Here is a 24,531-nt window from a genome sequence, read left to right as displayed (position 1 = left end):
CCAGTAGGTTCCAAACAACCAACCTGATACTGACAGTCATATCTCAGCCTAAGTCAGCATAACCTCTATTTTACCCAGGAAGAGGTTGAACCTCTGGGAGACTCTCTTACCAAGACCTGAGAGCTCTCCTGAGCACCCGCCTCTCAGTCCTGTACCGTCCAGCCATCAGTTGCCCACCAGTGTGTAGCTGGGAAGGGGTAGCTAGGACAGAGCCTGTATCTCACACCCTGCTGATGGTGTTCAATCTGCTTCGATTTCAGGCTGCGAGAGAAGAGGGTCAGCAACAGCAAGTTTTACTCATAGAAGCGGAGGTGCGCGTGTGAGGCGGATGGGTGTGTGTGCGGATGGGCGAATGTGCTGTTCAGCCTCGGGGATGAGGCGTCTGCAGTGCTACCTTCCACCTGTGATGCCAACAGGACCATATGACCAAGGAACCGGGGTGATTGCCTGGTATTTTTTCCACCTTGGACTTTTTTTTTGGTAACTTATGTTCTTTATAGAGGATCCCTAAACTGTGTCTGTCATGGTGTGTGACCTCTCGCGTTCCAACCTCATTGAATAAAGTACAGGCAGTCTCGGTCAGTTCAGTCTTCTCTGCGTCACCTAGACAATGAGTTCTTTTCTAATTGGCAAGATTCTGCAACAACCTAGGCGATTGACTTCCTCCGCAGAGGAGCCAGAGATGTAAGAAATGATTCTGAAAAGCATTGTAACTAAAAAGGCGCATGCTGCTACTATGAAGGCCATTGGATTCCACAGAAGCCATCAGAGGACGCGGCTCGCTGCGTGAGCTGCCACCCGGGGGCTGGCTGGCTAGACTGACCTGCCTGGACCTGCAGACCACAAGAAACGCTCAGAGAAAGCGGTGGGCTGTCCATTGGGGCAGTTTTATCGTAAGTGGTAGAGGCTGGCTTGTGACTTGATAGTGGGCTTGCTGGGTGGAAATCTTGGGGGCCTCTGTGTTACAAAGCCAGTCGGAGCAGGGAGCGGCTGACGATGCAGCCGCTGTCCCGGCTTGCCGTGGCTCTGCCTGCCCCTGTTCATCTCACGACAGTCCAACGGAGCTGGCTGGAGGCTGCTGCGGAGGCCTTAGCTCCACAGCCCGGAGTCCGTTGCTGGTTTAACAGGCTAGATGAAAGGTAGGTTGACTGGGGGATTTCTGTAGGTTATGCAGTTCTCTGGGGCAGCAGACTGAGCTTTAGTGGCATAAGTCTTGGGGTGTTATGGCAAATGCCAGAAGCAGTCCTTCCCGGAGGGCCCAGCCCCCCTCCCCTCCCCGTTCATGATTATTTAGTAGTTGGATGAGGCTCTGACACTTCTACCATTCAGTAATTTAAAAAGTTCTCCAAAATGCTGGGATTGGCCCATGTGTACTGCCAGGGAGCCAATGAGAGCAAATTAAGCTCTGCCTGGCTGAAAGGCTCCATCTTTCATCCCACAAAAAAGTGCTGAGTTAGGAGCTGGGAAGGTGGCTCAGTGGTAGAGTGTTTGCCTTGCATGCATGAGGCCCTGAGTTCGATTCCTTAGTACCCCATAAGCAGAAAAAAAAGGACGTGGCACTGTGGCTCAAGTGGTAGAGCGCTCACCTTGAGCTGAAGAGCTGAGGGACAGCGCCCAGGCCCAGAGTTCAGGCCTTACAACTGGCCAAAAACAAAAGCAAAAACAAAAATATTCTGAGTCCCTATTGCCATAGGCCAAGTGTGTGTCGAGGTGTTTGGACCAGGAGGAAAGGCCCCCTGTATCCATGGCCCACTCTAGCTACAGAGCCAGGACTAAGGTGACAGATCGGACGATGTTACTTTCCTTTTCTCATCAGGAGTTACTGCTCCATTTAGCAGCCAGCAGCCAAGAAGAGTGTCCTAGTAACCAGTGTGCAAAGGTCCCTTCGAGAAGGGTTGGCTGGAAAGGCACCACACAGAAGGCTGGAGAAAAAGAAGTGTAGCCGGTGCTCTATTGGCCGGGGGCCAGGTAGTGACCAGAGCCTATCCCACACATGGCAATGTAGGCTGGAGGCATGGCTCAGTGGCAGAGTTTAAGCAAAACAAAACTAAAGGATGTTGCTGAGCCCGGTGCCTGTAATCCTAGCTACTTGAGAGGCTGAGATATGAAGATTGAAGTTGGAAGCCAACCTGGGCAGACAAATCTGAGAAACTATCTCCAATTAACCAGGCAAAATCCTGCAAGTGGAGGTGTGTCTCCAGTAGAAAAGGCCCATCTTTTTTTTTTTTTTTTTGGTTGGTCATGGGGCTTGAACTCTGGGCTTTGGTGCTGTCTCTGCGCTCTACCGCTTGAGCCACAGCACCACTTCTGGTTTTCTAGTGGTTTATTGGAGATAAGAGTTTCACGGACTTTCCTGCCCGGGCTGGCTTTGAACCATGATCCTCAGATCTCAGCCTCCTGAGTGGCTAGGATTACAGGTGTGAACCACCAGTGCCTAGCGAAAAGCTCCATCTTTGAGTGAAAAAGCCAAGTGAGAGCTCAAGGCTGAGTTGAAGCTGTAGAACCAGCTGGAAGGAGAAGAGGAATAGGAAGAGGAGAAAAAAATGTATGTAAAAATACAATATCAACAGCAACCCCCCTTTTTGCTTTTGCATTTATTTACCATGAAACATTTTTGGTATTAGTTTTAGAGATGTACACAGGGCTACACAGTTTTCACATAAGGAGGTATCTAAATGTAATTGTTTAAGATCACGGATCTAGGGGTCACCAAAGGAAGAATTATTTGAAAGCCAGAATGGCTACAAGGAGTCTCAGTCCTTTTCACCTTAAAGAAATATAACACCTTTAGCTTATGTGACATTTAGCTTTTTGAGGGCAACCTTAAAAGCCCTATTTGAATCCATAATTAGATTCAGAAATAAGAGAATCATGAATTTGGCTTTTAAGAATGATGCAGTGATTTGTCCTAGGTTTCTCTTTATCTTCCTGTTGCTTGTCAACTTGCAGTTCTGGGATCACAATGAGGGCCTTCTGCACCCTAGACAAGGATCCGTCCCCAACCCTTTGACCTGGGTTGGTAATTTTCAGATAGTCCTTCGAAGAGCCACATTTGAAATCTCCATATTTCTTATTGGCTGTAGACCTTGAAAATCCATATTTGTAAACTCCTGTTTAGTTATTAAAGCTTAATTTATATAAATAGTGTTTGTGTGTACATAGAAAATTAAATAGTTGTATCACACTTAAAAATATAATAAGAGGGGCTGGGGATGTGGCTCAGTGGTAGAGTGCTTGCCTTGCATGCCTGAGGCCCTGGGTTCGATTCCTCAGCACCACATAAGCAAAAAGAAAAAAGCCGGAAGTGGTGCTGTGGTTCAAGTGGTAGAGCGCTAGCCTTGAGCTGAAGAGCTGAGGGACAGTGCCCAGGCCCAGAATTCAGGCCCCACGACTGGACCCCCCCAAAAAAAAATATATAATAAGAGTGCTCTGTATGAGCAGCCAGTATTCTGCCCAGAATTAAAAAAAAAAAAACACCTGATCCTAGATCCTAGATGAAACAAAGAAGTAATTCAGCCATGAGATGAGTGTCTCTGTATATCATGCTTACAGATCTCCACTTTTTTATGTATATTTTTTATTGTAAAGATACTGTACAAAGGGGTTACAGTGATGTCAGTAAGGTAATGAGTACATTTCCTATCGAGCATTGTTATCCCTCCTTTGTTTTGCCCTTACTGTCCCTTCCTTCCCCACCTCCCCAATTCCCCCCGCCACCTGAATCTGTAAAGTTCATTTTCAGCATTCTGTCTTGTACATTTCATTGTTACAATGGTTCAACCTGTATCCTTATTTCAGCATTTTGTTATTTCCCTTCCTCTCCCCACATTAGAAATATATATATATATACATACACACACACACACACACACACACACACATATATATATATATATATATATATATATATATATATATATATATAAATTCAAGAGAGAGAGAAAGAGAGAGAGAACATGTCTTTCTCAGTCTGGCTTATTTTACTTAACATGATCTCCATTTCTATCCATTCTCCTACAAACCACATAATTGCATTCATTCTTCAGGACTAAATAATACTCCATTGTGTATATATATGTCACAATTGCTTTATCCATTCATTGATTGATGAGCCCCTAGGCTGCCCTACATTCTGACTGTTAGGAATATTGCTCCTATAAACACATGTGCACGGACCTCCCCCTACAAGGATTTCACAGTTACTTTAGACAAATGCCCAGGTAGGAATAACAGCATCCAATGGTAGTTCGTGTCAGCCAGCAGACTAGTGTGCAGAGTTCAGGCCTCTTTCCTATTGGGCCATATGCTTTTGACAGATAGACTGCCTGTGTCTATGCAGGGTATTTTGGGGGGATTCTATCACCTCCCCCTTGCCAGGAGCCTCTCCCACCCCCACCTGTGGAGCAGGGTGGTGGCAGGTGACACGTTTTGTTTTTCTATGACACTGTTGCCCAGCTCTCTGAATTTTGCAAGGTTCCCATCTTTCTGTTGTGTCCCAGTATCAGTCCCCATCATTTCCCTTGCGTGCAGCCGTGCACGTACCGTTTGGTTGTTTTTGAGGAAGAGCATGCCCGTGCTGGAGCCGCTGTGGGGCCATCTTGCTTCTCTCCCCACCTGGGGCTCATGCGTGGGGGGTGAGGGAAGGGTCGGAATTCAAGTCCACTGGTGATCCCAATGTGAATAACCACACCGACAGCAAAGCTAGCGATGAAGTCCCAAGTTAAGGCTGGCCTGCCGACTCTCCACAGGCCAGTCTGTGTACGGACAGGAATCCTTTGAGTCCCTCCCGCAGCAACCGGAGCATAGGCCCCCGGAGGTCAGGGGCTCTGGGCGGCCCTGGCTGTGTCTGTCTTCTTTGGAATTTGTCTTGGAACCAGTTGCGACATTTTGTTGGCCCGTTAATGAGTTCGATGGAATTCTCCACACGTTCCTGTTGTAGTGTGGAGTTACAGCTGTAACCATTGTGTTTTAATGATCACTTATCAGCTCTCGTTTCCTCTGGCTTTTCCTGACTCCTTGTGTACCTTGTAAGTCAGAGGTGTGTCCTGCGCGGCCCTGTGGTGACTCATGGGTGTTGAGGTGAACACCGGCTCAGGGCCTGGCTTTCTAGGAACCCTCTGGGAAAAGGCAGCGAGTGGCAGGCGGTGTGTCCCATCAGTCCTGAGAAGGACAGTCGCTAGCAACAGCATGCTTCTCCCAGCCCAAACATCCTTCCAAATGGTGATGGACTGATTAATTTTATAACTATGGGTTTCTACGTAGTAAACTCTTGTTTAAACAAAAAAAAAAGTGGAGAAAAGAAACATAGGTCCCATGGTTTCCCTTATTTGCAATAATTCGTATATGTCTAAGACAAGCAGAGAAGGTCAAAAGCTATGTACCCATAACCACACAAGATGATGCTGAGCAAAATGAACCCCATGATAGGGACACAAAAGGTTTTATCTTTGTTGGTGTTGTTTTTAATGTACTATGTGATTCTTTTTTGTTTCTTTTTGCATGTTCTTCCCCCATGGTATAACTCATTTTCACCTTTCTGTGGGAGATTTAACAGCTTGCCAAGCTGAAGTTTGTGTTTTTATTATGTGCGTTTTTTCTTAGGTGTGTGCTCTGTGTCCAGAGTTCTGTAGGTCTGCTGAAAGTTAATGCCAATCAACAGTGAAAGACAAACTTTGCTCTCAAGATACCGGTTTAGACATGCGCAGTGTGTCAGTATGTGGTTGGGTGCAGAAGATGGTCCTCTTGGGAGGATGCTGTCTGGCCGATTAATTGGGGCTCTACTAAGTCCTTTGCCCTATTGACTGCCCTGCCCTAGGGACCCACATGGTAAAATCATGCTTTGATCGTGGCTGTCATATGAGTTCCTTTTTACAGTTACTATCTTTTGCAACAACCAAAAATAGTTTAATTGCCAGTGCAGTTTATGTGCATCGTGCTGAGGTCATAACGCCCTCTTAAACACGACTAAAGGGTTTGAGCTCTGTATTCAAGTACGCTTGGCTTGCATCTAAGTACCGGTTACTTGGTAGGGTATCTCTGTGTGTGTGCATGCCCACACACTACAGTACTGGAGCTTGAACCCAAGGCCTGAGTACTGCCCCTGAGCTATTTGCCTCTGCTCCACATCTGGCTTTTTGCTGGTTAATTGTAGATAGGAGCCTCATGGACTTTCCTTCCTGGGCTGGCTTTGAACTGGGAGCCTCAGATGTCAGCCTCCTGAGTAGCTAGGATTATGGGTGTGAACACCAGCGCCCAGCTAGTGGGTAACATGGAGCAAGGCACTCACCTCCCCAAGGCTCAGTTGTGTACTTGGTAAACAGGAAATAAAAAATATCTGCTTCTTTTGTGTGTGTGTGTGTGTGTGTGTGTGACTTTAAGCTGGCGGCTAGATTTCCATGCTCAAGGGAACCAAGTTGTTGAGAATCTGGTGGTGTCCCTCCTTCTGGCTTGCACAGGATGACCTTCTTGCTGGATCTTCACAGGATGAGCTGAGGAGCAAGCTCTCCAGTCTTTTCCTGTAAAGGCACCAAGCTGATCATCAGGGTGAAGATACCTCATGGCCTCATTGAAATGCAATCAATTCTCAGAGTCTCTCCTGTCTTATACCAGCACATTAGATATTAGGGAACACATTGAAATGTGAGTGCGAGGACATGAGCCAATTGTATAGGCAAAACAGAACTTGCAAGCTATGGACGTAAACAGACAGAAAAATGTGAAATGTACATCAGAAACTGGCTGCTTTCCTGCCCAGTGGCTCCAGATCCCCAATATCTCTCAGTTGTTATATCCTAACCCTCATTTACAATTGATGTCAGAAAATCCTAGAGGGAAAACAACATTTGTCCAAAACATATGCTCATTTAAAATATAATATGCATATCTGCTTCTTAAAGCCCTAAATGGGCCCAAGACATAGACAGGATGTCACACAGAGTAAGTGCTCAACAAGCAGCAGCGATTAATGACTAAGAATGTTCATTTGAGTCATTTAGTTAACTGAGGTGACAGGTTAATACCTATCATTATTCCCATGTTGAGGAAAATCCTCCATGTTGATAACACAGTGGGGTTTGCTGGATTTGCCCCAGCAACACAGCGAACAGTTCTTTTTAAAAGCTGGAAAGCAAAGCTGAGAAGTTGGCTCAGTGGCAAAGTGCTTGCCTCTCAAGCATGAAGCCCTGGGTTCAATTGCTCAGCATTACATAAGAAAAAAAACATCACGCAAAAGCTGGAAAGTATTTCAAAATGTCCCAGGCTAGCTACTCAATGCACTGGTTCCTAGGGAATGTAAGGAGCACAGGAAGACTCCTTCTCTGACTATTTATAACATCATATACACACACATATATAATATAGTGTATGTAATATATAACATACAAAAATATTTATAAATATATAAGATATACAAATATATAAAATAATATATAAGTATAAAATATATAGAACAGACTAGATAACATATATCCATATACATGTACATATGTGCATATAAATACATATACATATATATGTATACATATATGATACATATACATATACAAGAAACAAATACATATGTGCCTTCATACATACGTGCATGCATGTATGGATGTATGTAAGATATATTTTACTTTTAGGCCTATCACAAGGTCGCATTGAAAAATGGAAGAAAATGATACCTATACTATTTGTCAGTATTTTTAAAAATTTTATTTGTGAACATACTGTACAGAGGGGTTACAATTACATGGGCAGGATAATGCATACATTTCTTACCAAGCATTGCAGGCTCCTCCTTTGTTAACCCTTCACCTCCCTTCCCAGCCTCCCCCCTCCCCCCACCCAATCCTCCCCCCCCCCCACACCGACATTGTAAAGCTCATTTTTGATGACAATTTGTACTTCTCATTGTTGCAACAGGTCCACCTGAATCCTTAAACGACTTGTTTTTCCCCATCTCCTCCACAAGTTATACTGACATCAAATATAGTGAAAGCGGGGTTATACTGTGGGGGAGGGACATACAAAGCAACAAAGAGATAATCTTATAAATGCGTTAGAAACACATCCATGAAAGAAAAAAAACATTAAAATACATATCATTTTCCTAACATCACATTATCTGACCTTTTCCGCTTGACTCATACATATACTAGATATTGCAAATAAGGGAAACCATGGGACCTGTGTTTCTTTGGGCCTGGCTTACTTCACTTAATATAATTTTTTCCAAGTTTTTCCATTTCCTAACAAATGGGGCAATGTCATTCTTTCTGATGGAGGCATAGAATTCCATTGTGTATATATACCACATTTTCTTGATCCATTCATCTACTGAGGGGCATCTGGGTTGGTTCCATATCTTAGCTATGGTAAATAATGCTGCAATAAACATAGTTGTGCTGGTAGCTTTAGTGTGGTCTTGTTTGTAAACATTTGGGTAAATGCCCAAAAGTGGGATTGCTGGGTCATAGGGGAGCTCTATGTGAAGTCTTTTGAGGAACCTCCATACTGCTTTCTAAAGTGGTTTAAAACCCAACATAGTAATGGAAATTGTTTTTGTCACTGTCATGTTTCCACCAGCTTTGTTGAAAAATATCCAACATGTCAATTTCCACACAGATCTAACATGTCAGTTTCCACAAACAGATCCTTCAATGATCCTTTTCCCAGATCTTGCTGGATGTAATTTCTCTTTGGGAGGTTAGATTGTCCTTAGCTGTGAAGTATTTGGAGCCTAAGACAAAGTTATTTTTTTCCTGGCATCTACGGGCTCTAAAATATAGCAGGTGATGTTGTATGAATCTGCACAGCCTAGAGACACCATGGTTGAAGCCGTGTCGGTTAGATGTTAATCAGTGCACAGCTGCTTGTTGTAAGATGAGGTCACAAGGCCCAACAAGATGGATTTGCAGAAGAAGCCTTTAGGCCAAGGCAAGGAGTCTGTAAGATGGCCAGAGAAGTCAGAAGTCAACCGTGGAATGCGGCATGTTTGCAGGTAACATGGTGCAAGCAGCCTGTGCACAGAGGAGGCGGCAGGTCACTGGGATAAGGCCCTTGAGCGCACCTCCTCTTCTAGGTCTCACACTCAGCAATGTACTGAGCATGTGCGGTAGCCAGACACTGGAAGAAAACAAGCATGGAGAATACAGGAGCCTCTCAGTACTTGCAAAGGAGCACGTGTTTGGTGTCTGGCTACATTTTCTGCCTTGCTATTGGAAGATAAAACACACCTGTGTAGATTCCCATCCAGCACAGGCTTTCTGAGTCAGGGCTGCCAGGGGAAGAAGAGTTTAGAGACTGCGTATTTCCTTTTTCTTTCTTTTGTTTTCTTTAATAGTGAAGTACACATAGTAGAAAGCATTCTGAAAGCATTGGTTTTGGTTGTTCCCCGCTTCCCAAATGTCCTCAGTTTCCTGGTTGTTTCCTGTCCAGAGCTTCCCGTTCTGTTTTGTATGATAGCACTTGGAGTTGCATTTTTAACCTGGACCGTGAGTGTTTTTATTAGGTGAAGTTGAGAGGTCTTGGACTTATGGGAAGGAATAATTAGGAAATTGGCTGTCAGACCACCTGGTGGAGAGATGAATCCACTAAGCCTTTTTTGGCCACACAAAGAATGGATCTGTGCTCCCTAGAAATAAAAGTAGACAAATAGACATGGCTTCTGCCCCAATGTGGTGGCTATGTCTGGGAAAGAAATCACTTGGCCAATTTTCTTGTAGAGCAAGAGTTTGAACTAGACTATTTAAAGAGCTGTTGAGCCCAAATACATACATACATACATACATACATACATACATGCATACACAAATATACACACTGTTTGGATAAACACAACTCCAATGAACTTGATTCTGAAAGAAAATCCAAGCAAATGTGTGGTAACTCAGAAGTCAAAATAAAAAATAACACCACTACTGCCACTACCTCATATTTCTTTTGCAGTTTATATATTAAAAGTACTTTTTTTTTTTGTCAGTCCTGGGGCTTGAACTTAGCGCATTGTCCCTGAGCTTTTTTTTTTTTTTTTTCTGTTGGTCGTGGGGCTTGAACTCTGGGCCTGGGTGCTGTTCCTCAGCTCTTCAGCTCAAGGCAAGCGCTCTATCACTTGAGCCACAGTGCCACTTCCAGTTTTCTGGTGGTTTATTGGAGATAAGGGTCTCAGGAATCTTGCTGCCTGGGCTGGCTTTGAACTGTGATCCTCAGATCTCAGCCTCCTGAGTAGCTAGGATTACAGGCGTGAGCCACCGGTGCCTGGCATCCCTGAGCTTCTTTTGCTCAAGGCTAGCATTCAACCACTTGAGCCACAGTGCCACTTTCAGCTTTTTCGGTATATGGGGGTACCGAAGAATCGAACCCAGGGCTTCATGCATGCTAGGCAAGCACTCTACCACTAAGCCACCTTCCCAGCCTGAGTACTTTTTTTTTTTTTTTAAACATATCCTGTTTTATGCTTGACACAACACCAGAGTGAGGTGTCTACAGGCGCGAATGCAGCCCCTGCCATCTCTCCCAGATGAGGAAGTCAGGTTCTAGAGAGCCTCTGGGTACTTGGCTAAAGCCACACGAAGCATTTGTGCTATAGGTTTTCTGACACCAAGTTCAGAGCTGCATTCCAAGACATCTGGGCAGGGGCAGCAAGTTCTGTTCATCTATTTGCATTCTCCAATAGCAATCACTGCCCACAGCCCTCTATCCTGTCCTGCTTCTGTACCGTCCTTCCTGTGCATGAAATCCTGCCAGTGGCATGACAAAGACCCTGTCTTCTTGCCACGCTGGTTTCTAGGCAACTGTGTCACTTGAATGACCACCTCCCCGAGCTGTCCTCAGGGGTGGCTGGACAAGCCTGCCATTGTGACTCATTGTAAGTGCTCTTCAGAGCCCAAATTCCCCCCGGTAAGCAAGTCACTGTATTACGAGCTCTGTGACATTTTTAAATGTAAAAAAAAAAAAATCACTGCTTGGGTCACTACTTTCCTTAATCATCAGATCGAGTGTTTTCTACCACAGCAAACACCAGAGACATTGGGCGTGGACACATTCCCCAAAGCTTCAATACTAGCAGCCCCTCTCAGGGGAGAACTGAGCAGGAGAGCCCTCTAAGAGAAATGCAGAAAGACAGCACTGACAATGGTGACATGTGTGTTCAGCAGGCTTTTAGGCGTCTTGCCTAATTTAGTTACCAAAAGAACCCCGTGAGGCAGGGTAAGGTGTGTTTGCTTAAATATCACACAGGAGATAAAGCTCGTTCCCCAAACATGCACCGGGCCAGCGAGTGCTGTGATTGACAGGCCGCGCGCCACACGGGCTCAGAGTAGTGGTTTCTGTATCTTCAAGCCTGTCTGTGGTGGCCATTTCCTGGTCACTCTGAGTCTCAGTCCGTTTTTTGTACTGGTTTCTGAGATATTTATACAAAAGAACTAGGCCCCTTCAGAGCTCCAGAATGACTTTCTACCATGGAAGACACAAGGACACAGAAGTGAAGTCTGGAACTTACCTTTGTCTCTTCTTTTCTCTCAACAGGGAGGCGTTTAGGAGGAAAGAAAGAAGAGAAAGAACCTATGTCGTTTTTCTCGCTCTCTTGTTGGTATTGGGTTAGAATTGAGGGCTTACCACTTGAGCCATCCCTTCAGACCAATGAAACTGTTTTTTATGTTTAATTTTTAATCATATTTAGAAGCAAGTATTTGTTGCACGAGGGGTTCATTGCAACCTTTTTCCAGACACGCATCAGTCAAATGCATCCCCCATCCCGCTCCCTCATCTGCCATCTTTATTTCCTCTTCCCAATTTGCTTTATTGTTGTTTTAAAGGTGATACACAGCAGGGTTCCATTTAGACGTCAGGTAACAAGTGCATGTCTTTCGCAGGGTGTCACCTGCGCCTCATTCTCTCCCGCTCCCCCCCATCTCCACCCATGAGTAGCATAGCTTCCGCCCGTGTCCAGTGTACCCCACTGCTGAACTTTGCACCCCTTTCCCCTCAGATTCGTTGTCCTCTCCCTACCCTCCCACAGATATGCACATGTATACACTGTATAGAAGATAAAGAATACAGAATCATCAGGAAAAAAAAAAAACTAAGAAAAAAGTCTTTTGTGTCCATATCTTGGAATTTGTTTCAGTATGTGAATTATTTTCTGTCCATATGAAGAGGTGCTTGGGTATCGCACCTTTGTGATTCTCTCCTAAGACTATCCTCTTCTGGTAAGTTTCTAGAATCCTGTGTAATTTGTGATATCTCAGCGTGTTTTAGATCTGACTGTCGTATATCAGGGAGAATATGGGCCGTTTGTCTCTGATCTTGGCTTACCTCACTTAACACAATTTGTTCTAATTCCATCTATATCCCTGCAAGTGACAATGTTTTATTCTTACTAATCTGCCCTCCTTCTTTAAACCATTTCAGCAGGTTTCATTGCTCTGTTTTAAAGTATGTATATAAAGCATCTCACCTACTTTATTCTCCCACTAGGAACCATCTAGGAATAATATACATGCTATTTAGTCAGCAAAAAGCTGGAAGTAGAAGCATAGCTCAAGGGTAGAGGGCAAAAGTGTGAGGCCCTGAGTAGGTGGATTAGAGGTATGAGCCACCGGTGCTTAGCTCTGTCATTCGTTGGGTATTAATTGTTCAAAGGCGTTTTTCATACCATGTGTATTTCATACCATTGTCCTTTAATCAAAGTAACCCTTTCTAGTGCTCTGTCTTTCCCCTATTATTCAACAAGCTCCCATGAGCTTTGTTATGTCACCAGAAGAATCTATTCTTAAGTGGTTACTTAGGGCTGTTAAACTGGAGTGAGTGGATCCATTTCTGTTCCTAACTTGGCCTTCACACTGACAGACCCGCAGAAGACAGCCAGGTGAGAAGCGACATGACCAAGAGGAGGACCAGCAGCCCATCCCAAAGAAGGTACCGCAGGCCTTCATGCTCAGAGTTTTTGCCGTGGCCGTGGGCTCTGAACCATTCTACCATTTCCTGCAGATCATATGGCTGAGCCTCATAGCCTAGCTCTCTCTTGGCTTTTTCTAAGCTGAAGTAGTGCGTGATACCTGTTTTATAAACCTCAGTGCGAGTGAGGAAGGGCTGGAAGTTGTACAGTCTGCCCAGAATGAAGTAGGTTAACTCTGTCAGGATAGCGAAGTACAAGATGAGGGCCAGCGGGAGGCGGATGGATGGGAACGTGTAGCCCAGGCCCTCAACCAGTGGCCGGAAGAACTCAAAGTTGTTCACAGGCTTGCCGTCGGAGACGAAGTAGGGCTGCCCAGAGGCCACGTAGCCTTTGTCAGCTTTCAGAGCCGCGGCGGCCAGAATGTGAGCGTGTACCAGGTTGTCCACGTGGATGAACTCAACCAGGCTCTCAGGATCGCCAAACACGAACTTGAACAGGCCCTTCTCCAGGTAGCTCACTATCCGGGGAAAGTGCCTTTGTTCACCGGGCCCGTAGATGCCGGCTGGCCTCAGGGCACAAGTTCTTAAGATGCCCTTGCCTTGTTCCAGGGCTGAGCCATTGGCCTCCAGCACGTTCTTCTCAGCGATCATCTTGGTCCGAGAGTAGTGGTCTGGGTACAGGTGCAGAGGCAGGTAAGGCAGAGACTCATCCCCGTTCTTGATGACCTGGCCTCCGAAGATGACGTTGAAGGTGCTGGTGTACACGAGCCTGGGCACCCCTCTCTGCTGGCAGGCCCGGATGATATTGTCTGTGCCGTCCACGTTCACCTCCTTGATGAGCTTTGGCTTGAGCTGCTCCCGCCCGGACATCCCATAGGAGGCCACGTGGAACACGCAGGCCACCTCGGCATCCTGGAAGGCGGCCTCCACCTCGCAGAAGCGGCGGATGTCTCCCTGGACGAACTTGATCCCTTCCGGAATGGCTTGCGCAGGGCTGCAGATGTCAAACAGAATCACACGGACTCCCTTTTGGAGCAGCGCACAGCCGAGGCTGAAATGAGAAAGATGGAACGCGCCATCGCGTCACTCTTGGGCCGTACCAGGAAAAGCGTGAAAAATAACTGGGGCAGATCCGAGCCTCCTTGACTCATCCTGAATCCTCCATCTGTATATATCCATTGCTACCAGCATTATCTATTCCAGTTTGAGAAACAAGAACACTCTCTTCTACGTAAGTAGAAATGAAATCACTGTGAATGAATAGTTCTTATTGTAAATGATCTTTGGATGCATGAATAATTACCACACCCCCCACTTACAAGTGTTTATCAGGAATTTTTCTTAAGGCAGAATGTTTCTGTGCTTCTCAATTTCAGCATCAGGGTCATGGACAACACTGTTTATTTTTGGTTTAACAACATACAAGCCAGTAAAATTACACTACTCAAGTGTCAAAACTGGAAGGTACCCTTTTGCCACACTAGTAAAAAATCCCAGGGGCTTATTTTTGTGGAGGTACTGACCGGAAACCAAAGTAGCCACTTCCTCCAGTAATGAGGACAGTTTCCTTGGGAAATCGTGGGGAATCCATGCTATAGACAAGGAGTAACTGGACCTTGAAGAAAAAAATAAAAAATGCAGCAATATTATCATCTAAATGCAAATGTGCTCATCCCAAGAATGAAAAGAGGGCTGAAGATGTACCTCGAAGATGGAATGCTTGCCTAGCATGCACAAGGCCTTGGGTTCAGTCCCCAACACTGAACAAAAAAATAAACAAGACTGGGAAAGAGCAAAAATTCAATATTCTCTAATAGCACACATGCTCAGACCTGGGTTCTAGTCAGAGCAGTGTGACATTAGCTCCCTGATCACCCTTTGACCTTCAAATGTCTTCATATGTTATATGAGGGTTAGAATATCTACTGTGCTTGACAAGATCAACTAGAAGGGTCAATAAAATCATGTGTTTGTGGGCACTTGGAAACCAGGGGGTATTTTATTCTTTTCTTGTCTTTTTTGAAATAAAGCATGCACAAATTGCATATATATTATATAATGTATGTTATACATTATATAATATATACTGTATGATATATTATATATTACATAATATCTTATATTCCCATCCATGCACAAAATGTACACTATCACCCTCACCCCTTCATCCTCTCCCTCATCCATGCCCTTCTTAAAACCATTTCAACAGGTTTCCTTGTTCTATGTTCATACATAAGGTACTTTGCTCTTTCTGTTCACACTCCCCTCCCCCATGGAGCCTCTCTTACTTTTCTGTCACTTTTTTTTAAAGCCCATATTAGTTGTACAGAGGGGTTTCATCATGGTATTTCCTATATGCACCTTAGTTATTTTAGTTGGATTAACCCCCTCTACTGCTCACGCCATACTTTCAAATACAGGGTATTACTGTGGGTTCTTGGCCAACACTTTTAATTTCTCTGTGTGTGTGTGTGTGTGTGTGTGTGTGTGTGTGTGTGTGTGTGTGTGTGTGTGTGTGTGTGTGTTGTGGGGCTTGAACTTGGGGTGTGGATGCTGTCCCTAAGCTTTTTTTTTTTTTTTTGGCTCAAGGCTGGTGTTTTACCACTTGAGCCACAGCGCCACTTCCGATTTTCTGGTATTTAACTGGAGATAAAAGTCTCACAGACTTTCCTGCCTGGGCTGGCTTAGAACTGTGATCCTCAGATCTCAACCTCCTGAGTAGCTAGGATTTCAGGCGTGAGCCACTAGTGCCTGGCTGATATTTCACTTCTTTAGAACTCATTTTTCTAAGTTGTGAGCCTACGGCAGCAACTCAACAAATAGCTGGCAGACTTACGAAGATGACGGATAGGCACTCCATAGACCCCGCTTCTCTGGTCTCCTTTCTTTCAGGCACTAAGGTCTGGGGATTTGTTATTCTGTTACCTTTCCAAAAGCTAGGATTAGACTTTGCAAAGGCGCTGGGTTAGAGGGTGCACAGATGGACTGGGAGGTTGATCAGATCATTGGTGAAGAATTCAGTAGGTATGACATCTGGAGACAAGGTTCAGTGGCTTCTGGTGTGAGGACACAAAGGGAACTGAGCAAAACAGCATGGAGGGCTGCAGACCACCGTGCTTACAGGGATATTTATGAAGAACAACTCACTGGGGTGCGCCAAGAGTCCAGTTAAAGAAATGCAACAAGCCGGATGCTGGTAGCTTATGCCTGTAATCCTAGCTACTCAGGGGGCTGAGATCTGAGGATTGCAGTTCAAAGCCAGCCCAGGCAGGAAAGTCCGTGAGACTCTCATCTCCAACTAACCACCAGAAAACAAGAAGTGGCGCTGTGGCTCAAGTGGTAGATTGTTTACCTTGAGCCAAAGAGCTGAGGGATAGTGCCCAGGCCCAGAGTTCAAGCCCCACGACTTTAAAAAAAAGAAAAAAAATAACAGAAATATTTCTAATTCTTCTCCATTTTTCTTCTTTTTTAAGTTCATTTTTATATCTTTTGTTGTTTTTCTTTTAGATTACTTATTCCACAAGACCAAAGATTAGTTAGGACTGTGTATGCATTAGCTGAGCCAGGAATGTGCAATAAGAGGCAATCAAAACTTACCAGTCCTGGAAGTGGCGCTGTAGCTCAAGTGGTAGAGCGCTCGCCTTGAGCTGAAGAGCTGAGGGACAGCGCTCAGGCCCAGAGTTCAAGCCCCACGACCGACAAAAAAAAAAAAAAAAAAACTTACCAGTCCTACTGATGCTCTTCCCCATTACCTTCCAAGTATGACCAGAGGTAAGAACTGGCGTAACTGACTTCACTGGGAAAGTCAGAAGAGAAAGCTAAGGAAAACTTTAATTTAGCAAGACAAACAGCCATGGAAGAAGGTTGGTAAAACCTTTAAAAACAATCAGCCATTAAAGAGCCTGGTCTCCGACAGCAACAATCACATTAAAACAAAAATCTCAGCAAACATAGAAGACATGAATGATAAGCCAGAAAGAGAAAGAGTACATATGGATTTTCTCCAAGTGGTTGCCTAATTTTCATCTCCCTTAATCTATTTATCTACTAATTGCTTGCATCTGATCCTCTCACAGTATGCACTCAGATTTGAAATTAAAAAAACAAACAAAACAAAACAACTAGCTGGGCGCTGGTGGCTCTTGCCTGTAATCTTAGCTGCTAAAGATGCTGAGATCTGAGGATCACAGTTCAAAGCCAGCCTGGGCAGGAAAGTCTATGAGACTCTTATCTCCAATTAAACACCAGAAAACTAGAAGTAGAGCTCTGGCTGAAGCAGTTAGAGCGCTTGCCTTAAGCTGAAGAGCTCAGGCACCGTGCCCAGGCCTAAAGTTCAAGCCTCATGACTGACCCAAAAAAATAAATAAAAATCTTAGGTCACAGACTTGGCTCTTGTACCAGTTTCTGGTGTGACCTAGGGCAACTCACAAAATCTCTCTGATCCTGCCTCTTCCTCCCTAAAATCAAAATAACAGCAATGGAGGCGATTGTGGGTGAGGTGCTTAACAGGTTTCTTATTTACACCTCAGGACAATTGAGACAGTTTCTAGAATGGTTAGCTTTGTAGAGAGAAAGACAAGGGCTCAGGCACTAAGATCCTGGCTTGCCAATCCCAGAGGTCTTCAGTGACTGAGCTGGATCTAGAACTCAGAGCTGAGTTGTCTTCCTCCTTCCACCGCCTCCCCAGCCTCCAGCGGGGATGGCGCAGAGTCCTAAGCCCTTGGATGGCTTATCATCAGATCTTCACAACGAATGTCATTCCTGGCCCCTGGTTCCAAGGACTCAGCCGCTAGGTCTTTATTTTTCAACTTAACCCTAATGATGACAATTTTACCATCATGAATTCATGCTCAATGGGAACTTCACATGACCTCTCCAAACGAGCCATCCCAAGCACTGTCGCAGAGGGAAGGCAACCTTTTCTCCAAAATGCCCTGGAAAAAGAAGGCTGTGAGAGCACACGCCTGGCTAGGCAGGGCTGTGGGAAGCTCGGCTCGGGTTTGTTGGCAGTAAAAGACCCTTAAATAGAAAGCAAGAGAAGGAGTGTGGAGAGGCGCCTCACCTTGTCGTCGCCTTGTCGTCTAGAGCCGGGCTGAGCTGCGCCGGGGCGCAGGTGCAGGGGCGCGGTCCCCAGCCAGGCGCGCCCCGCTCCCCCCCCACCCCGGGCGCAGGTGCAGGGGCGCGGTCCCCAGCCAGGCGCGCCCCCCCCCCCCCGCTCCCCCCACCCCGGGCGCAGGTGCAGGGGCGCGGTCCCCAGCCAGGCGCCCCCTCCCCGCCCCCCCCACCCCGGGCGCAGGTGCAGGGGCGCGGTCCCCAGCCAGGCGCGCCCCCCCCCGCTCCCCCCTCCCCGGGCGCAGGTGCAGGGGCGCGGTCCCCAGCCAGGCGCCCCCTCCCCGCCCCCCCCACCCCGGGCGCAGGTGCAGGGGCGCGGTCCCCAGCCAGGCGCGCCCCGCTCCGGTCCCTGCTGGGCACGGTCACCTGTCATCCTCAGGTCCCTCCCCTGCGCCTTCCCGGCCCGGTCCCCGGCCACAGCCCTCCCAGGCCCAGTGCACTCACAGCGACAGGAAGCCACGCGCGCTCGCGGCCCGGCCAGGTCCTTCTTTAGTACCCACTGCCCAGCTTGCTCGGGAGCCGCAGCCGTTGGACCGGCTCCTCCGGGTGCCACCCCCACCCCCGGGCCTCTCTAGGAAGCCGGGAGTTCTGGCATCTCTACGGTACATAGGCGGCTGCTTCACCTTCATCTCTGCTTGGCCATCTTCAGCCCTCCTCCCCCGCTCCCCCACCGGCAGGAGCCCTTTCAGGGTCACTTTCGCTGCCTCTGTCCACACGACTGCCCCCCACCCCCCTCGTGTAACTGAGCACACTGAGACTGAGACTGATGTAAGAGAGTGCTCAGCCCCACCTGTGGCTTTCATGGACGGACATACAGATGGATGGACAGATGGTTGGATGGATGGGCAGCTGACTGGGTGGTAGATGGGGAATGGAAGGATGGATGAGTGGATGGGTGGATGGGTGAAGCATGAGGGTCCTCAGATGACTGAGTTTTCACTCTAGTATCTTTTTTATTTTAATCTACTATCTGAGTTTCTGTATCTGTGTGACCAAATTTTCCTACCACTCTGATTCCTGACTCCATGTATTCTGGTCACTGAACAGACAGTTGGTGAAGGGATCAAGGATTTAAAAGCTGCATAGAAAGAAAGCCGGGCGCTGGTGGCTCACACCTGTCATCCTAGCTACTCAGGAGGCTGAGATCTGAGGATCACAGCTCAAAGCCAGCCCTAGCAGGAAAGTCCGTGAGACTCTTATCTCCCGTAAACCACCAGAAAACCGGAAGTGACGCTGTGGCTGAAGTGGTAGAGGGCTAGCCTTGAGCAGAAGAGCTGAGGGACAGCGCCCAGGCCCAGAGTTCAAGCCCCATGACTGACCAAAAAAGAAAGAAAGAAAGAAAGGCTGACGATCTCATTCAAAGGTCTCCAGGATAGACTCATTCTTTTCATCCTTCTCCTTAAGAAAAGCTCCATGAAAAGCTGGACACTTGTGTGCACATACCTAGATGCACACATGCCTTAGAATGGACCCTTGGCACAGGAAAGACCCCATTTGGTAACTCAAAGGGAGGTTTTGGCTTTATGTGCTATTCATGCCAACAGAACTGAGGTTCAAAGCGGCTCATATGAATTATGATAGTCTCTTCTTTCACTAAGAACACAAAGTCACAAGGGCAAACTCAAACTGTGAGAGACAAACATGAATGACTGCTAGGTGAGGATAGCCAAGTCCCTAGCATTGACCTGTCTCAGAGAGGACCCTGGTTTTCCTGCCTGAGAGAGAACGGCGCAAGTTCTGCTAATGGACAGCTTTGCGGTGGCTGTTCATGATACATAAAACATAGAAGAGAAGAGGAAGGGCCCCAGGGGGTGGAAGGCCAGCTCTACACTTCTGAGACCAGCAGCCAGGGAAGAAGTGGCTCTCTGTGGATATGTGTCGAGACAGATTTCCCTTGATGATTCCAGGATCCTCTGAGAAATAGCTGGATGGCGTGTGTGCTGATAAGCATGAGATGTGGTTAATTTAAATGTTCCTATTCCTCTGCCACTGAGGACTCATTCCAAACAGAAACACATGTCTTCAAGGAAAATTGCAAACTTTTATAATTACTTCCTAAGTTTCCACTGCAATTTAGTGAGTTGATTAAAAAATAGTCTAAACAAGAAATCGGAGAGAGAAATGACCAGAGAACAAAATTGATCTCAGTAGGAATTTATATATCAGTGTTTATTTTGTTCGGATTTTTCCTCAATAGTAAATCCAGGCAGAGGGTACATTTCAGGAAGATTAATTCATGGTCAGTCTTCTTCATAGGTGTATAACACTTTTAAACACGTTATGAAGCACTTTCATGCTTATTAATTCATCAAATGCTCATCAACACCAGGGTTTTGAGTAGACAAAGAATGTCCAGCCAGCATTAACTTAAACTGATAATTTTTAGAATCTCCAAAAGAGTGGAACACTATATATATGTACACTGAGCATCGCTAGCTTTTTACAATAGCCCTGCAATCTCAGTGATTTTTCAGCCACTAAAGTAAATTTCCTACTTTCATTACAGTGTAATTCAGCCTACAGGAAGGAGGTAGTGCTCTGCTCTACACACTAACTCAAAGACCCAGGCTCTCTTACTTTCTAAGCATCATCTTCAACCCCTGTGGTCTCTTCAGCAGGGAAGAGCTTATTTGAAGACCCTTCCAACTCCTATTAGAAGTCTTGAAACTCTTCCACCATTCATTCCCGGCAGTTAGCCTGTCTGAAATTAGCTTGCCTTATTACATTCCCTGAATCAAATCTCTGCGAGAGGAGAGCCTCTTTCTGTTTGATAGTGTCTCCACTGTAATGAAGTGTCTGGCATAGAAATAGATGTGTTCAAATTGCTGTATGATCAAGCATGTGAATAAATGGTCCCTGTTCAAAACTGCAGGTTGTGTGTGTGTGTGTGTGTGTGTGTGTGTGTGTGTGTGTGTGTGTGTGTGTGTGTGTGTGTGTGACAGTACTGAGGTTTGAACTCAGGGCCTCATACTTGCTAGGCTAGTACTCTACCACCTGAGCCATGCTCTCAGCAGGTGAGATGTTGTTTTGGATCACCTTGGGTCCAAAGTCACCTCTATCATCATCAGCTCCACAAGGGGAACAAGAGCAGCCATTAGTGCATCACTGCTACAAATCAGGATGGTTTCTAAAGCACTCGTGAACTTGGGAGACATTCCAAAAAGCAGTCCTAGCCCAAAATGTGGACCACTGACATCAAAATCTGACTGAGATTAGACCTATCCAGTAAATTGACAATATCTGTATGTTTAACACAATCCACAGGTAATTCCTACACACATGAAGGCCTAGATGCATTTTCCTGGGCGTGTTATGATCCAGTAGAAGTACTTCAGATTTCTGAGGAAAGCAGGAATTCTTTGACCATCTCCCATGACTCTTGGACACCAAGTAAGGGTAAGGTACTGGGCAAACACCACAGAACTAAAAAAGAACAGGGCTCAGGTTGAAAGCCAGACTTCTGCCTGCAAATCCCTCATCACCACTTGCTCTCTGCTGCTCTGCCTCCCGGATAAAAACAATTAAGAAGGAGGAATAAATAGAAAATTTCAAGCTACATTTAAATAGTGGTTAATGATTTCAAGAATTGATTTGTTTTGGAAAAGGAAACAAGCATTTATTACTTACAGTGCATTTGATAAAATGTTTTTTTCCGTTACGTATTAAAGAACTCTCTAAGCAACATAATGAATGTTTATATTTCATTTATTTAGCAATTAAGCATCCTAATGTTCTTTTAGAAGCATTTACAGCACTTATTAAGAATTATCAAGCATCCTATTTGGGTCAGTGGTTGTTTCTTTTCCTCAATTTTTTTGAAATGTCTCATTATTAGTACCTATGTCTTTCTTAGTACTGATTAAATTAAGTGTCTAAACAGTGTTATTAAAACTCTATGTTAGGGCTAAGGTTGTAGTTCAGTGGTAGAACACTTGCCTAGTGTGTGCAAGGCTCTGATTCCCAAGATCACAGAAAGAAAAAAAAGATCGAACAGACAAACAAAATCTCATTCTGAGTGTCCTGACCAAAAGCCATTTTATCTTCTAGCTCCAGTGATTGACTAAGAGATGGTCACATGACCATTACTATCCAATAGGGTTCTACGTTAAGACTTTTTCCTGAACTAGTAGAAAAAACTGTCCAAAGGATCTAAGAAATAAGAGTTCCTTCCTTTCCCTTCTTTCCCTCCCCTCCTCCTCCTCCTCCTCTTCCTCCTCCTCCTCCTCCTCCTTCTCCTCCTCTCTTCTTCCTTCCCCTCCCCTACTTTTTACCTCCAATCTCACTTCCTGCCTTCTTCCCTTCCTCCCTCCTTCCCTCCCTTCCTTTTTTCCTTCCTTCCTTCCTAGCTCAGTTTGATCTTTACACTCATACAAATAGTAAAGCAGCATGTTCCAAAAAGAAGAATGTATCCAAAGTCAGAGATTCTTTGAGCTGCAAAGAATCTATTAATGATGGTCAGGCTGCATTGGAATCTGCTACCAGGCTACTCTCAGTATAGTAATACATTTGAAGTAACAAATGACTTACCATTTTAGCCTCTAAATGTGGAGTAACTAAAAAAAAATTTGAATCACAGACTTTGGAATCAGCAGTGTGTGTGTGTGTGTGTGTGTGTGTGTGTGTGTGTGTGTGTGTGTGTGTGTGTGTGTGTGTGTGTGTGTGTGTGTGTGTGTGTGTGGTTGGTTGGTTGGTTGGCATCTGGTCCCCGGACACTGGAATCCTGAAGGAGGCTGTGAGATGGGGTCTGGGCCCTGCGGGACACACCGGTGCAGTGTGAGTGGCACATCTTACAGACCAGGTGCCATTTCACATTCATAATGTTTGCAAGGAACACCCATGGGAGCATTATTGGCAACAGTGCCAAAGGGAGAACAAGCCAAAGGTCTACTGACTGGTGAAGAAATAGATCCATACAATGGAATATGATTCAGCCATAAAATAGTAATGAAATAGTGGTGTTTGTCATATGGATGAACCATAAAAACCCACGATTTATTAATCGCCTACAGAAGCCAGACACAAAGGCCACAAAGCTCATGAGCTCATTGACAGGAAATGTCCACTGCAAGCAAATCCATTGAAATAGAAATCAGATTGGTGGTGGCTGGAGCAGGAGTGGATAGGGACTGTTGGGAGCCATTGCTAAGGGATATCGGGTTTCTTTGGGTGTGTGTGATGAATGCAGTGTGGATTGCACAGCTCTGAACATGGCAGCACTGACTCAAGTATTTTGAGAGGATGACTTGCATAGTGTATGGATTGGATTTCAATAAAGCTGTCCCCAAAGGCCATGCCTACAAGAATGACTTTCTCAGTTAACTGGAAAGTTGTGATGGGGAGAGGAGAGGATGACCCATCCCCCGGACACATCCATAGAAGTGTGTCACGTGAGGTAGTGTGTCACTTGGGAAGAATTTAGGAGCCATCACCTTAGAAAAACGAGCTGGGGGGGTGGGGAGGGGGGGAGGATGGGAAGGGATGGGAAGGGGAAACAAAGGAGGAGGTAACAATGCTTGATAAGAAATGTACTCATTATCTTGCCCATGTAATTGTAACCCCTCTATACAGTATTTTCACAAATAAAAAAAATATATTGATGCAAAAAAAAGAAAAGAAAAGAAAACCAAGCTGGTTTATCTTCCCGGGCTATCTCCACTCACTGTCCTTATTCTCAGAGAAAGGAGGGAGAAAAAGTACAGAGCAGGAGGCAATCTGAGCTTTGAATAATAACTGCTTTCCAATTAGCCGCATTGAAAATTGAGAGTAGACTGGTATTAATTTTCATGATCAAATTACTTCATTTTGCCGCTCTTCTTATTGCGAGGATAATTTTATGCCAGGATTGTTTTAGTCATTCGAATTATGCATGCATCAGTGTTTAGTGGGTGTTTACCTAACCTGCAGCCTACCCAAGTGTTTTTGCTTCCTTGGAGCTCATGGCTAGTGCAATAGAATATTAATAGGCAGTACGTAGTGCAGAGATGAAATTCCTCTCGTTTCTTCATCCATGCTCAGAAGGCATGTTCAGGTGATAAGTCTTGGGAAACAGTATGAATACTATTCAGATGTATCTGCAGAAGTGCATGTGAGCACTGGGGTCTCATTATGTGAACTTGCTGTGTTTCCAGAGCAGATGTTTCATTAAGGATTCGGTTATGGGAGACAAATGAAAACCTACCATTTACTTAGATTTTCTGTGTGGTAGAGAAACTTCCCTCTGTCCCGTATTTGGGTTTCTAGGTCACTGATGGGACGGGGGAACCAGTTTGCCTGTGGAATCCTTTTTCTTTAACCACGATCTGCCTCTTAACGTTGTTCTGTCATCTGCTTCTCTTCCTCCTTTGCCTCATCTTCTCTCTCTTCTTACCCATTTCCTTGCATTGTCTCTTTTGCCAGTTCTTAGTCTGTTAAAACCCAAGAATCAATCCTTGCCCTTTTTTTTTTCTTGGTCTGTCGTGGGGCCTGAACTCTGGGCCTGGGCGCTGTCCCTCAGCTCTTCAGTGGTAGGCTAGCTCTCTATCACCTGAGCCACAGTGCCACTTC

The 24,531-nt window shown here is 45.5% G+C and overlaps 2 protein-coding genes across 4 annotated transcripts in view; one reads left to right on the top strand and one right to left on the bottom strand.

Annotated features, from left to right (window-relative positions):
• LOC138822878 (1-phosphatidylinositol 4,5-bisphosphate phosphodiesterase gamma-2-like) overlaps positions 1 to 582 on the top strand; it is a 71,469-nt gene extending 70,887 nt beyond the window's left edge. For both annotated transcript variants that reach the window (XM_070015854.1, XM_070015855.1), the window contains one exon: positions 261 to 582. In XM_070015854.1, the coding sequence (XP_069871955.1) occupies positions 261 to 303 (43 nt within the window). In that variant the 3' untranslated portion in view covers positions 304 to 582. The remainder of the gene's footprint in view (positions 1 to 260) is intronic.
• Positions 583 to 11,647: 11,065 nt separating this feature from the next.
• On the bottom strand, positions 11,648 to 18,463 carry LOC138822806 (short-chain dehydrogenase/reductase family 42E member 1-like). Of its 2 annotated transcripts, none has more exons than XM_070015730.1 (3): positions 18,433 to 18,463; positions 14,400 to 14,491; positions 11,648 to 13,927 (listed from the first exon to the last, which is right to left on the bottom strand). In XM_070015730.1, exons 2-3 carry the CDS (start codon positions 14,465 to 14,467, stop codon positions 12,817 to 12,819), a joined length of 1,179 nt encoding a protein of 392 aa, XP_069871831.1. In that variant the 5' UTR covers positions 14,468 to 14,491; positions 18,433 to 18,463; the 3' UTR covers positions 11,648 to 12,816. The 2 variants fall into 2 exon arrangements, with proteins under 2 accessions (XP_069871831.1, XP_069871830.1); XM_070015729.1 differs by lacking the exon at positions 18,433 to 18,463 and adding an exon at positions 16,474 to 16,767.
• Between the last annotated feature and the right edge of the window lie 6,068 nt (positions 18,464 to 24,531).

Source organism: Dipodomys merriami, unplaced genomic scaffold (assembly GCF_024711535.1).
Source record: "Dipodomys merriami isolate MVZ:Mamm:240054 unplaced genomic scaffold, mDipMer1.0.p SCAF_116, whole genome shotgun sequence".
NCBI lineage: Eukaryota > Metazoa > Chordata > Mammalia > Rodentia > Heteromyidae > Dipodomys > Dipodomys merriami.
The sequence above is the reverse complement of the archived record's forward strand: the minus strand, read 5'-3'. Positions and strand labels throughout refer to the sequence as shown.

Excerpts from the sequence above, each read along its gene's own strand:
- LOC138822806 (XM_070015730.1), bottom strand. The coding sequence starts at position 14,467 with ATGGATTCCCCACGATTTCCCAAGGAAACTGTCCTCATTACTGGAGGA. Across the intron at positions 13,928-14,399 it reads AGTGGCTACTTTGGTTTCCG|CCTCGGCTGTGCGCTGCTCC; the intron begins GTCAGTACCTCC and ends TTCTCATTTCAG.